This window comes from Gymnoscopelus microlampas (assembly GCF_963454915.1).
Source record: "Gymnoscopelus microlampas genome assembly, chromosome: 8".
Taxonomy (NCBI): Eukaryota; Metazoa; Chordata; class Actinopteri; order Myctophiformes; family Myctophidae; genus Gymnoscopelus; species Gymnoscopelus microlampas.
In genome coordinates this window covers 9,975,544-9,988,928 of record NC_139945.1, presented here as the reverse complement: position 1 = coordinate 9,988,928, position 13,385 = coordinate 9,975,544, and the positions used below count along the sequence as shown (strand labels likewise).

Here is a 13,385-nt window from a genome sequence, read left to right as displayed (position 1 = left end):
ATATTTTTGAATTTTTTGTTTTTTATGTTTAAAATAAATCATGATTCTGTCCATTTTGAATAGCTTCTATACATGATTATTGTGCAATTGACAGATTGTTGATAGTATTGACATTGGTTCTCTGTTAATAACAAGGTATGTTTATAAATGGCATTGATACGGACACCCTACTCACTGTACCATGTACATGTATGTTTAAAATAAATAGCATGAATATATTAATCTGTATTATTTTAATAGCTTAGTATTGAATGCACAATAACATGGTATGTTTATACATATGAAACACAATTTTATACATAATTATACAATATATGTTGTAGCCCCCCCACCCTACGAGGTAGACATACTCTCTGGAACATATTCTATGTTCCAATGTAAAATTACATTTTTACTAGATGGTTGGTTGTACAGGATGAACATTTTGGATTTTGGTTGTCATGGAAGCGTCTCGTATGAATGAAAGTTTTTTTCATTTGTTTTGAGCACCCGGTTATAAGAGCAACACGCTCATATGATGTGTTTGAAGTGGATGAAGATGGAGAAGATTGGTCCGTGATGGATGAACTGCACTCAAAACCCCTGTTGTGCTCCTTATGTTGATTAGTTTTGTGTGGATTTTGTCCAGCTTCCATCTTCTCCATCTTCATCCACTTCAAACACTTTCATTAATACGAGACGCACAGAACGCACTGAAATGTCTACTTCCTGTTTTCTTCATATCAAAATCTTAGCCTGTGCACCAAGAACTGACACAGAAATGTTCTTATCAAACATCAAAATGCATGAATGCATGTATGAAGCACGCCCTAATAAGTTACCTTAATGGACATAATGTGTCCATTATTGTGTCCTATCGGACTTCTAGCACACAACAAACGGTTTTGTTATCACGGTCTTGTGGCCCCTGACTTCGTCATTTTACAATTGTGGCCCCCTGCCTAATCTAGTTGAATATCCCTGAAGCAGGGGGTCCCTGCTCCTAATTCTAACCTCTCTATCTCTACCACCAGTGTCGGCTGTGATCAGCGCTGAGCTCCGCCCACAGGACCCCCCCCCCACCACAGATACCCTCTCCGTACCACACCCCACAACCTTCCCAAATCCACCAGCCAATCAAATGCACCCGGACAATAAACTGGCCAATCATGGCAAGGCAGTGACCAGCGACCAAGGCCGATCCCAGATCCCCAACGTGAGTCAGCAGCAAGCTCAGCAGCAGCAGCAGCAGCAGGGGTCTCAGGGTGGGGGTCCCAAGGGCGTCGTCGTCGGGGGCGGGGCCGGGAGCCATGGTGGCGGAGTCAAAAGCAACCCCATCTCCTCCTCCGCGGCCAACCCCGCGCTGAAGGCGGGCGCCGTCGGCCAGTCGGCTGGCGGGGGCGGCGCGGGCGGCGGCGGCGGCGGCGGCGGGGGGATGCTCAAAACCAAATCCAAGCGGGAGAGAAGCGTCTCCATGGACTCCTCCTCCTGTGAACCGAGGGACGCCGTCGCTGCCGGTCTGGAGTCCGATGCCAAAGGAGGTTAGACACTCGCTCACTCACTCACTCACTCACTCACTCACTCACTCACTCCATGCTGAGCAAGACCTAGCCGGTTGACTGTCTAAACCAGTGGTAACCAACCTTTTCAAGCCCAAGAGCACATTTTATTTCCAATTGTGTAAGCCATGATCTACCACTAAAATATGTCCCAAAAGAAACACTTGTCACGATTGCAATTTCGGACAGGCTCAATGCATGTGCATTAAGCCTGCAACGGTTCACAAAATTCACGGTTCGGTTCAATTCAATATTTTAGTGTCACGGTTCGACACCAAAATGTGTAATTTATTCAGCATTTTGTTTTAACAGTGAACAATACCCATATTCTAAGGCAGGGGGTCCTTGAGGGGGTTCCCCAGAAAGAATTGTTAATATGGCATCAAATCAGTTTAACCATTTTAACCCTATAGAATATAAACTAACCAATCTACAAGCTCAGCTTGTAGATCTGCTATTTTCCAAAAATCTAACCAATTTGAAAATCTTTGAATAGTTACCGAACCGAGACCCTCGTATCGAACGGTTCAATACGATTAAATGTATCGTTGCAGGCTTAATGTGCATACATCCACACAAAGACTAGTAGTTTAAATAAGAATAAACACTGATAGTTATATAATCAATGCCTAAGTATTAAGAAAAACGTATTACAATTATAATATTAGGACAAAAATACAAATAAACTTTAGTGTTTTTGTTTTTTGTTGAATAAAACAAAACACAAAGGACATGAAAATGAACATATTTGCACATATATGGTGACAGATACCAATACTCTCAGGGTCAGCCCACCTTTAATGAGACTGCTGTGACTGCACATTATCTGCAAGCCTTTTGAAATCTGCTTGATAGTTAGTGATTGCCAGTCTGAGGCAGTCATTAACCCATTGATACCTGAAGCCGATTCTACATGTCTCCTCAATCTCAACAGTATTCTGAAAAACGTATGTTTCTATATCAGTGGTGCTCAATCTTTTTCATGTCAAGGACCCCCAAAATGATATGTATTTGTCCGCAGACCCCCATCAAAATATTTTGTTCCAGGGACCCCCAGAAGCAAAGATTTGAGTTAAAAATGTTCGCTTGAAAAATATATATATTCAAAGATTTGCACACATTTTCACGATTTAAAAAAAATAGCAGATATACAAGCTTGTAGCGCGGCACAAGTGTAAAATAATGCGTTTTAGCTGAAATCTAAAAATGGCACAGTTCCATGTCTTAATGGGTTAATATATGATTCAGGAGGGTATTAGGACCAATAAAATCTCTATCGCGTTACTATTGCAATTTCTTCTGGGTCCGGCCCTTTTTTAACTTAGATTGACAAGACTAATATGAAGGTCTGAGATGCTCTAGGCTGGCTTGACCAGCCCCTCAGTCTGGCTCCACTCAGAATGGAGGTGTGGAGAAGCTCTCATTTGAAACAGTAGATATAGAATGAGAAGAGCAGCTCACTTGCTGGGGGCGTGGCTAACCTGTGATTTAGTGCACTGTTGCCAGATTTTGTGAGAGATGCAAGCGGCCAGTTCTACACACACACACACACACACACACACACACACACACACACACACACACACACACACACACACACACACACATAGCCGATCTACAAGCTATTTTCAAATTACTCTTGGAACAAAATGTTACAAAATGAGGAATGTTTTTGAAACATTTTAAATACACAAAATCTAGTATGGGGTCCCTGGCACAAAATATTTTCAGAGGGGGGTCTGTGGACATATTACATTGTAATCTGTGGGTTCTTGACAATGACAACGTTTGGTTCACACAACATTAGGAAACAGGCCCAAAAAACGGCAAACCCACGACTACCAAAATTAGATTGAAAGATTTATATCAGCACAATTGGAAGAGAAATGTATAAAAAACATTGCCTGAGGTATGTTGTGCCCCCCCCCACAATATAAACAAACACGACACAATATCAATAGCTCTCGTCGGTGTAACGTTACTCGCTGCAGTCTCCATGTTTGCTTCACTGAGTAGAAGTATAATGACTGGACACTATTGATGTGCGCAGCCGTAGCTTAGAGGCTAGAGAAGCCAGGGTAAACAGAAGGGCACCGGTTCACCTCCCGGCCTTGGTCTGTGTGTCCATGAGCAAGACATGTAATCCCTAACTGCACCTGGTGGGCTATACTGTATGTAGAACAGCAGGAACAATGTTACTAAAAAAAATCATCATTTTACATATTGTGCTAATTGTTTAGGAAACTCCTTTCACACTGATTCACAAATCAAACATTAGGACTTGGGCCATTCACACACTTTCAGTCGGGAGATTCTATTTTGCTTTAATCCATGGATGTGTGAGGTCAGGGATCCACAGAAATAATGGATTGCTCCTGCGCTGCATTTATAACACGCAGAGCTTCACCTCCTTTGCTCCCTCATATCAGGCCCGATCTTTACCAGCAAAAAACACCAGATCACACAACGCCTTCACCACCACCTCCAGCAGGAAGTCGAGTCAAGTCGAGTGAAGTGAGCGCACGCCACACACACACACAGAAAAGTTACAGGAGAAACAAAAAATCTAAATTGTTTTGCTCTTCTTTGCCAAAATGCCCTGACCTTTCTGCCAGGCGTCACAATTTTCCCCCTGGGCTGTTTTATTTTTTCTTTTCTTTTCTTTTTTGATAGCCTCACCAGGGGCTGTTCTGGTAGCGTTCAGTCAACAGGTTATGGGCTGCGCCGGCTTTTGCAGGCCACAGGTTGACTATTTAGATCTGGGGTCCTTGGGGGGAGGGGGGGGGGGGGGGGGGGGGTTCTAGGGGGTCCCCACACTTTTTCCATTTATGTGTTGCAGTGGTGGAAAATGTACTCAAGTGTTTTACTTAAGTAAAAGTATCAATACTGCAATGTATAAGTACTCTGTTACAAGTAAAAGTCCGTAATTCAAAATTTACTTGAGTAAAAGTACAAAAGTATTGGTATCAAAATGTACTTAAAGTTCCAAAAGTAAAAGTACTAAATGTTTGAAAATAGCAAAAAGGTGTGTGTATGTGTGTGACTAAATGACTGCAGAGGTGGGGGAGATTAACAGTGATCTGTTACTGAAACTGACGCACCAGGGCTTCCTGTAACATTACGTGAACCTTACTGTGTGTGTGTGTGTGTGTGTGTGTGTGTGTGTGTGTGCTCCCCCCCAAGACAAACACACACACACACACACACACACACACACACACACACACACACACACACACACACACACACACACACACACACACACTAGTGTTGTACAAGTGAACAGAACTAATCAATTATGAAATACTGTTGCTCTCCATATTCAACGTTTTGTGTTTTGGCGTAAATTAATGCCCTACTTGATCATACTACAGCGTCACACGAAAGCATCAAAAGTAGTAGATCTTGAGCTTGTAGATCTGCTACTTCTGCTATTTTGTAAAAAGTAACAGATTCGACATAGAGGTTTACATCCGACAGAGACGATACTGAAAGGATCCGACGCGTTGTGAGCTTGTTGTATCTGGGATATTGTCTGCCATTGCATGGCATCATTGTAGTGTTCAATTCAACTATCCAATAGGGCCTAAGTGGTCAATCAGACTAATACATTGAGTCCATTTATAAAACCTCAATTTCTCATTGATTTATAATATCAGTTTTTTTTATTATCAATTAATCGAATACACAAAAGTCATAGTTGGAATAATCGCTATGGAAATAATGGATAGCCTTAACACACACACGCACACACGCACACGCACACGCACACGCACACGCACACGCACACACGCACACACACAAACTACTTGACATACTGAGAAGGAGAGGTGTGGCCACAACACAAAGAGTAACAGAGGCTGAAAGAGAGAGAGAATGAAAGCCAGGGCGGATCCTTTGAAGGGAAATCTCCTCTGGCTCCATTCTCTCTCTCTCTCTCTCTCTTTCTCTCTCTCTCTCTCTCTCCTATCTCTTTCACTCTATCTCTCCTCTCTCCTCTCTCTCTCTTTCTCCGTCTCACTCTGTCTCTTTCTCTCTGTATCTTCCTCTCTGCTATCTCTCCTCGCCTTCTATCTTTCCCTTCTCTCTCTCTCTCTCTCTCTCTCTCTCTCTCTCTCTCTCTCTCTCTCTCTCTCTCTCTCTCTCTCTCTCTCCCTCTCCATCTATCTCGCTCTCTCTCTCTCGCTCCCTCTGATCTAATTTCTGCCCGTAGGAAAACAAACAGACACGCATTCAAATGAAATGCAAGTCACCCCCTCCCACGCACACAAACACACACACACACACACACACACACACACACACACACACACACACACACACACACACACACACACACACGCACACATGCACGCACAAACACCACCCACTCACTTGAGGAGCACTTGGCCCCCGCACCGGGGGAAGAGGGCCCATTGATAGGAGAGACGGCTAAACGAGGTATTATAGCAGAGAGAGGGTGGGGGTGGGATGGACGGCTAAAACTTGGCATACACACCAATGTCTGCCGGGGAACACCGGAAAAGAGGATGCAGAAAACCAAAGGTCAGCTCTGTATCGCAACCCACCCCCCCCTTTTTTTAACCGTCTGTCTGTCTGCCTGTCTGTAATGTATACAAGCAGCAGCCCCCCCTTGACCTTGACAGATGTAGGATGTTTTGTAACTGATAACGATATTAGAACGTTCCCCAGTAACTGACGAACAGCCTCTTGTCATATCTGCTTCCGATTATCATCTTTTATTTATTCTTTTGTCACTGAGTCGTCGCTTTTCCTGTATGGATCCTCGTTTGGAGGATAATATACACTATACAGTGTACTGTATAGTGCATCGGTTCTCAAAGTGGGGTCCGGGGACCCCCAGCTAAATGATGGATAGGAACCAAATGGACCCTTATGGTTCTGTAACTCTGAGAGTGTACAAATGGAACCAAATGGACCCTAACGGGTCCATATGGTTCCATTTGTACACTCTCAGAGTTACATTAACATTGATTTTACAATATAAATTGGGGTCCCAAAGATAGAAATGCCATTAAAGGAGGGTCCGTAGCCTAAATGCATGTCAAACTGGGGGCCCTTGAAATTAAAATGGTTGTGACTCACTACTAGAGAGTTGTAAAAATCTTCTCTTATGGGGGTCCCTGGCTTATCTTTTCGAATGGGGGTCTGCGGGCTAATAAGTGTCAATTTGGGGGTCCTTGACATGAAAAAGTTTGAGAACCACTGGTATAGTGTATAGCCGATACTATGACAGAAGGTACTATTCTAGTTTGGACAAAGAAAGAGCTCACCTCAGGCTCCTCCCTCAGATTTGATATTGGGGGGGGCGGGGGGGGGGGGAGATATACACTTTGATATATCACTGCTTTTAATTTAGTGTTTGAAATTAGTGTTAAAGTCACAGTTTAGTCATTTAGACCGGGAAATAAACTGTGTAATTTTTTCGATTTCTTTGGCTATTCAAAAATGGCAGATCTACAAGCTCATTGCTCGTTAGGATTCAGAAGACATTTTGTAGAATCCCCAAAAGCAAAGATTTGAGTTAACAAATGTTCGCTTTAAGAAATATATATTCAAAGATTTGCACACATTTTCCCGATTTTTCAAAAATAGCAGATCTACAAGCTCATAGCGCGGCACTCGGTGCCACGCTATGAGCTTGTATATCTGCTACTTTTGAATAGCCAAAGTGTAAAATAATGTTTTTTTTTGCCTCAAATCTAAAAATGACACAGATGCGTTCCAGGTCTTAAGGGTTAAAGGTAGGGTAAGTGATATTACATATTTTTTGTTAAAAGGTTAAAGCACAATATTGTGACAGTAATCATTGCTATAGAGTGTTTGTTCAGTAACAGAGGTCTCCCCGTCTCTCCATTTCAGGTGGGTTGCCAATTTCAGCCAATCAGGCCCATTCTTTCAGCTTCAATTTCATAGCGTTCCAGTTAAAAATGTTCTGCTAAATGTTTTTATGTCATCACTTCCAATTGCACTTGTTTATCCTGTATACTGTGTGAGTATCTCCTGATTTGGATACAATTGGTTTCCTGAACCTGATAATGTATTTTCTGTTATTAAAGAGCTGGAGAGAAAGGTAGACCACTGTAACTGAACAAAGACAAATATTGAGCTATTTAACACTTATTCTAACAAAACAATATCACTTACGCTACCTTTAGCCATGTAGACTCCCTATTCTGGGGCTAATAGACGACGCGTTGTAGATCGGCAATTTTCAGCAAAGAGATGTGGTGTAGACAAGGGAAAATTAGGGGGCCTTATCATAGACCCCTGGGGGGGGATCTCCGGTCAATTATGCATATAGGGTTCAAGTGGTTAAAAGGCAAATGCAGACACAGAGTTTGAAGCCCTCTATTGGCCAATGGAAGCATAGTTGTGGCTGTCGTCTTGTCTCTGTGCTGTGACAGTTTGTCCCTCTGGTATTCTGTTACTCCAGGTTATCTGATATGCTTATTAGAAGGTAGACTTCTCTCCCAACAACTGGGCCCAGAAATGGCAGCAACGGGGCCTGTGAAAAAGCTCTTATTGTTTCCTATTGGTGGGTACGGTGCTGATATTTGATAATATGATGGCGTTTAGCGGTCCGTAGTTAGCTAGTTGGGGAGGGGGCTGTGGGGAGGGAGGGGGTCTACTGTAGCCTTGAAGCATAGAAAGAATCGCCCGGGTGGTGCAGTGGTAAAAGCATCTGCCCACCACCGCGGAGGTTGTGGGTTTGAAACCACCGCGGTGCATCCGGCTTTGCCAAGCGTCTATATGAACACAATTGGTCCGTGTTCGGGGGAGGGGAGCCAGACGGGGAGGGGAGGGTGATATTTGTCACTGCACTTCATACGGGGAGTGTTGGGGCGGGAGGAGTTGGACGAATGCTCTATGTCCTCCCGGTGGAGGCTCCTCACTGGCAGGTGAGTCAGTAGGACACAACAGCAGTAGGACACAACAGCAGCACACACACATGTGTGTGGGGAGGAATCACTTTGCATAACGACTACATTGGGGGAGTAAAAGGGTGTAACATTTTTACTTGTACTCACGTTTCTGTTTTTGGGGGCGTCATGACTTGTGGTCATGATGATTTACGGGCTGGTTAGCCACATTACACTGGGGGTGCAACAGTTCATCGAAGTTATCGATTTGATCGATCAGCATCTTCTATTTGTTTGTATAGCAACTTCCTGGTTTCTGATGGCCTCAGGGACTATACTTTTCTTGTAGAAATTATTGCTGTAGTGAAATTGTTATTAAAAAGTTTTAATTGATTGGAATATGTCTACGATGTTCTTGTTGCCATATTTGGTAACCGCTTTACAGAAAAGCAATAGGCCGTGGTTTACAGTGGATTTTAAAACGGCTAAGAGGTTTAAAGGCACTCACTCTGCGTCGTGGTAACAGGATAGGTTGGCAGGAGGGACATCTGGGCACCTCGATGTAAAATTGGCTATTTTGTCAAAAATGTTTGATTGCCAAGATCGCATTGATGCGTTCTTTCAAATCCATCACTTGATGGCCAAGATCGCATTGATGCGTTCTTTCATTTTTTGGGGGGAAATTCCACAAGGGGCGACCTAACACAGCTTTGGAATGATCGATCGTCATAGAATGTGGATGTGACGTTGTTCCAAAAAAACAGGAAGCCATCCGCTTCCTGTTTGGGATTTTCAGAAAAAACAGCTGTAACTCAGTTTCTTTTTTTTGCATTGAAAACCACTAGTTTTCAGCGGGCCGAAGCCCCAAAATGGCGGATCGCGTTGGAACGTTGTCGTTCCTATGGATACACAGATCCCTCCGCTAACCCACAGGGACTATTTTGTTTGTGTTTTAGGGACACAATGTCGGTTCCATGGCGTTTCAAATATCATCGGATTTAGGTAATTATACGCTGGCAAGGGGATAGAAAACTATGTTTAATATCTTGACAATCAATGTGTTAAAAAGTAAAATATTTGAAAAATATTATATAGTAGACGTTCATTGCAACAGCGGTGCGAAAACGAAAGTGAAACGTACCGTTGTCTTGACGGAGAGAGCATGGTCGAGTGACCATCAGTTTGTATTGAGAGAGAGAACGTAGAGAGCATGGTCGAGTGACCATCAGTTTGTATTGAGAGAGCGAGCATGAGGGCCCATATGAACCACGCAGACCCACAAACACACAGCCACACATGCGCGCATCTCTCTATTGTATATAGACCCCTTAACAGACGACGTCACACTGATAAGAACCAGTATGCGTGCAATGAAACCCATTCTGTCAGGTCTCGCTAGGACGCGCCACACTAGCCAACACACAAGAGGGGGTTGGGGTGTGCTGAAACCAGCGCACCCCGAAACAACAGGTTGGGAATTGATTGCGTGAAACAATCACCTGTGCGTCCAGTCTCAATGTTAGTAAACAAATAATTGGTCTATCTATATATACAATCTATATATACAATTTGAATCCTGCGCCATGTCGGTTGTCAGTATGTATGTACGTTGTATGTGGCCAGTGCGAGCCGTAAAAATCTTCTCTTATGGGGGTCCCTGGCTTATCTTTTCAAATGGGGCTCCGCGGGTTAATAAGTGTCAATTTGGGGGTCCTTGACGTGAAAAAGTTTGAGAACCACTGACCTATCCTGTATCCTGCGCCGAACCTCACTACGCCTGTGGCAAAAATAAAAGGAGAAAAAAAAGCTGTGGTTTGATACAAACAATGATACAAACGTGTGTGTGTGTGTGTGTGTGTGTGTGTGTGTGTGTGGTCCTACAGAGGGTGTGATGCGCAGTAAGCGGCGCTGCGTCCTGGAGAAGAAGCAGCCGTACAGCGGAGATGAATGGTGCTCCGGAGCCGACACTGAAGACGACGAGGACAAGGCCCACGCTGCATCCCATCGTGAGTACTTGCATCACTGCTTCGTAACGTGGGGTCTGCGGACCCCCAGGGGTCCTTGAGGGGGTTCCAGGGGGTCCCCAGCTAAATGATTGATGGATGGATAGGAACCAAACAGGTCTGTAAATAGTGAAATTCAAAGTGCTTAAAGGTAGGGTGAGTGATTTGCTTTGGTTAAAGTAAGTGTTAAATAGCTCTATATTCTGATAGTACTCATTGCTATAGAGTGTTTGTTCAGAAAAAGAAGTCTCCTTGTCTCTCCAGCTCTTTATAAAACAGAAAATGCATTTTCGTTTCAGTTTCAATTAAACAAGTGAAATTGGAAGTGATGACACTAAGAAATGAGCAGGCAAAATTGGAACTGGAACACTATAAAAATGAAGCTTAAAAATGGGTACTTTCTCCTGATTGGCTGAGATTTTGACACCTACCGGAAAATGTATTTTCTGTTTTATTAAAGAGCTGGAGAGACGGGGAGACCTCTGTTACTGAACAAACACTCTATAGCAATGATTACTATCACAATATAGTGCTTTAACCTTTTAACAAAATACTTTTTGTTTTAACCAAAAAATATCACTTACCCTACCTTTGTGTGTCGCTGGGTTTTATAAATATTTAACCAATGAAAAGTATTAACAAGAGCTTTGGACTAAATAATTACATTGGATCCATTGGAACACAGGTTCTTTTTTTTTATTTCCTGAATTTAAGTAACGGTTTTGGACAAGATACAAGTTTTCTAGCCAAACGTTGATCTGAAGCACACAACAAAGCTTTGCCATGACTATTTAACCCATTGAGACCTGAGGCCGATTCTACATGTCTCCTAAATCCCAACAGTTTTCTGAAAAAAACGTATGTTTCTATATCAGTGGTGGTGCTCAATCTTTTTCATGTCAAGGACCCCCAAAATTATATGTATTTGGCCGCGGACCCCCATCACAATATGTTGTTCCAGGGACCCCCCAGAAGCAAAGATTTGAGTTAAAAATGTTCGCTTTAAAAATATATATATATTCAAAGATTTGCACACACAGATTTTCACGATTTTTCAAAAATAGTAGATCTACAAGCTCGTAGCGCGGCACTCGGTGCCGCGCTATGAGCTTGTATATCTGCTATTTTTGAATAGCCCAAAGTGTAAATTAATGCTTTTTAGCTCAAATCTAAAAATGACACAGTTCCAGGTCTTAATGGGTTTAAAGACCAAGGACTTTTGAGATGCACCAGACCGTATACGTTTAAAATACAATACACTAACGGCCGGTCCAAAACAGCGGAGGGTTCTGAGCACTGGGGATAGATAGTCCATTTGGTGTAGGCATATTTTCGGCTGTAGTCGGACCTCACGGAAGAGGTCGGGAGCCTGATTCTTTTTTATTTGATTCTATTCAAGGCCGCCCTCTGTAGTCAGTTATGTTGGGGCCTATGGGTGCATCTGTCCTTATTCTGCTCTGTCCTAGCTCCTCTAGTCTTGCGTAGCCAGACAACTATTCCACAAATCTCCGAATGCTATAATAGAGTCTGGAACTACACCTTATTTAGATTTAACCATTTAAGACCTGGAACGCATCTGTGTCATTTTTAGATGTCTTTGGCTATTCAAAAATAGCATATCTACAAGCTCATAGCGCTGCACTCGGTGCCGCGCTATGAGCTTGCCTTGTATATCTGCTATTTTTGAAAAATCGTGAAAATGTGTGCAAATATCTTTGAATATATATTTTTTCATAAAGTTAACATCATCCCAATTAGGTGCATATACATTAACAAGAACAACTGGGGTCTGATATAGTGACCCAGTTACAATTATAAAGCGACCATATGAGTCTGAGATAGTAGAAGTAAACTGTACACCGCATAAAATCACATAAAAACCCTGCATATTTCATCGCAAAATCTAGGATTTTAGCCCGCCTAATCAAGGATTTTAGCCCGCATAATCAAGGATTGTAGCCCGCATAATCAAGGATTTTAGCCCGCATAATCAAGGATTTTAGCCCGCCTAATCAAGGATTTTAGCCCGCATAATCAAGGATTTTAGCCCGCATAATCAAGGATTTTAGCCCGCCTAATCAAGGATTTTAGCCCGCATAATCAAGGATTTTAGCCCGCATAATCAAGGATTTTAGCCCGCCTAATCAAGGATTTTAGCCCGCATAATCAAGGATTTTAGCCCGCATAATCAAGGATTTTTGCCCGCGTTTTTCTGAAGGGTCTAGATCAGGGGTCTTCAACTAGATTAGGCAGGGGACCACAATTGTAAAATGACTTGAAGTCGGGGCCACAGGACTATTACAACAAAAATGACAAACAATGGACATATTATGTCCATTATGGTAACTTATCAGGGCCTGCTTCATACTGCATTCATGCATTTTGATGTTTGATGGGATAATGTATGTGGCAGTCCGTTATAGTGCACAGGCTTTGATATTAAGAAAATAGGAATATATTTCAGTATGTTCTGTGCACGGGTCCCTAGCATGGAAGCGTCTTTGAGAGAAAAGTATTGGAGGCAGACTGGCAAGGTGAGGTGTTTACATGTTTGTATGAATTAAAGGTTTTTGGTTATGTCTGAGCGCTCAGCTGATAAGAGCATGGAGGAGATGGAAAACCAAAAATGCGAGCTAATGGCTGTAGATGGAGAATTCTTTTTTTGATGTAATGGATCACATCCGCTCAAAATTCTGAAATACATTGGCTACAAATGGATGGAGATGGCATGTGATGGACGGACTGCACTCAAAACTCATCTGTTGTGCTGATGAGTATGTTGATGTGCCACTGAAAATGTAGTGATGTAGGCAAGCTAGTTTGAAAATTAAAAATAACTAAAAAAGAATCGCTAAACTACATGAAAACTACATCATTCATAAAGTAATGAGAAGTACTGTAGTAGAAGTAGACAACATGTCTGGCTGTTTTGTTTCTTTGTACAATGAAAAGGTCTTGTT

The 13,385-nt window shown here is 42.6% G+C and overlaps 1 protein-coding gene across 3 annotated transcripts in view; it reads left to right on the top strand.

Annotated features, from left to right (window-relative positions):
• Positions 1 to 13,385, top strand: part of bcl9l (bcl9 like) — a 61,923-nt gene that overhangs the window by 32,264 nt on the left and 16,274 nt on the right. For all 3 annotated transcript variants that reach the window (XM_084063883.1, XM_084063881.1, XM_084063882.1), the window contains exons 3-4: positions 1,014 to 1,520; positions 10,306 to 10,428. In XM_084063883.1, coding sequence (XP_083920009.1) covers positions 1,121 to 1,520; positions 10,306 to 10,428 — 523 coding nt within the window. In that variant the 5' untranslated portion in view covers positions 1,014 to 1,120. The remainder of the gene's footprint in view (positions 1 to 1,013; positions 1,521 to 10,305; positions 10,429 to 13,385) is intronic.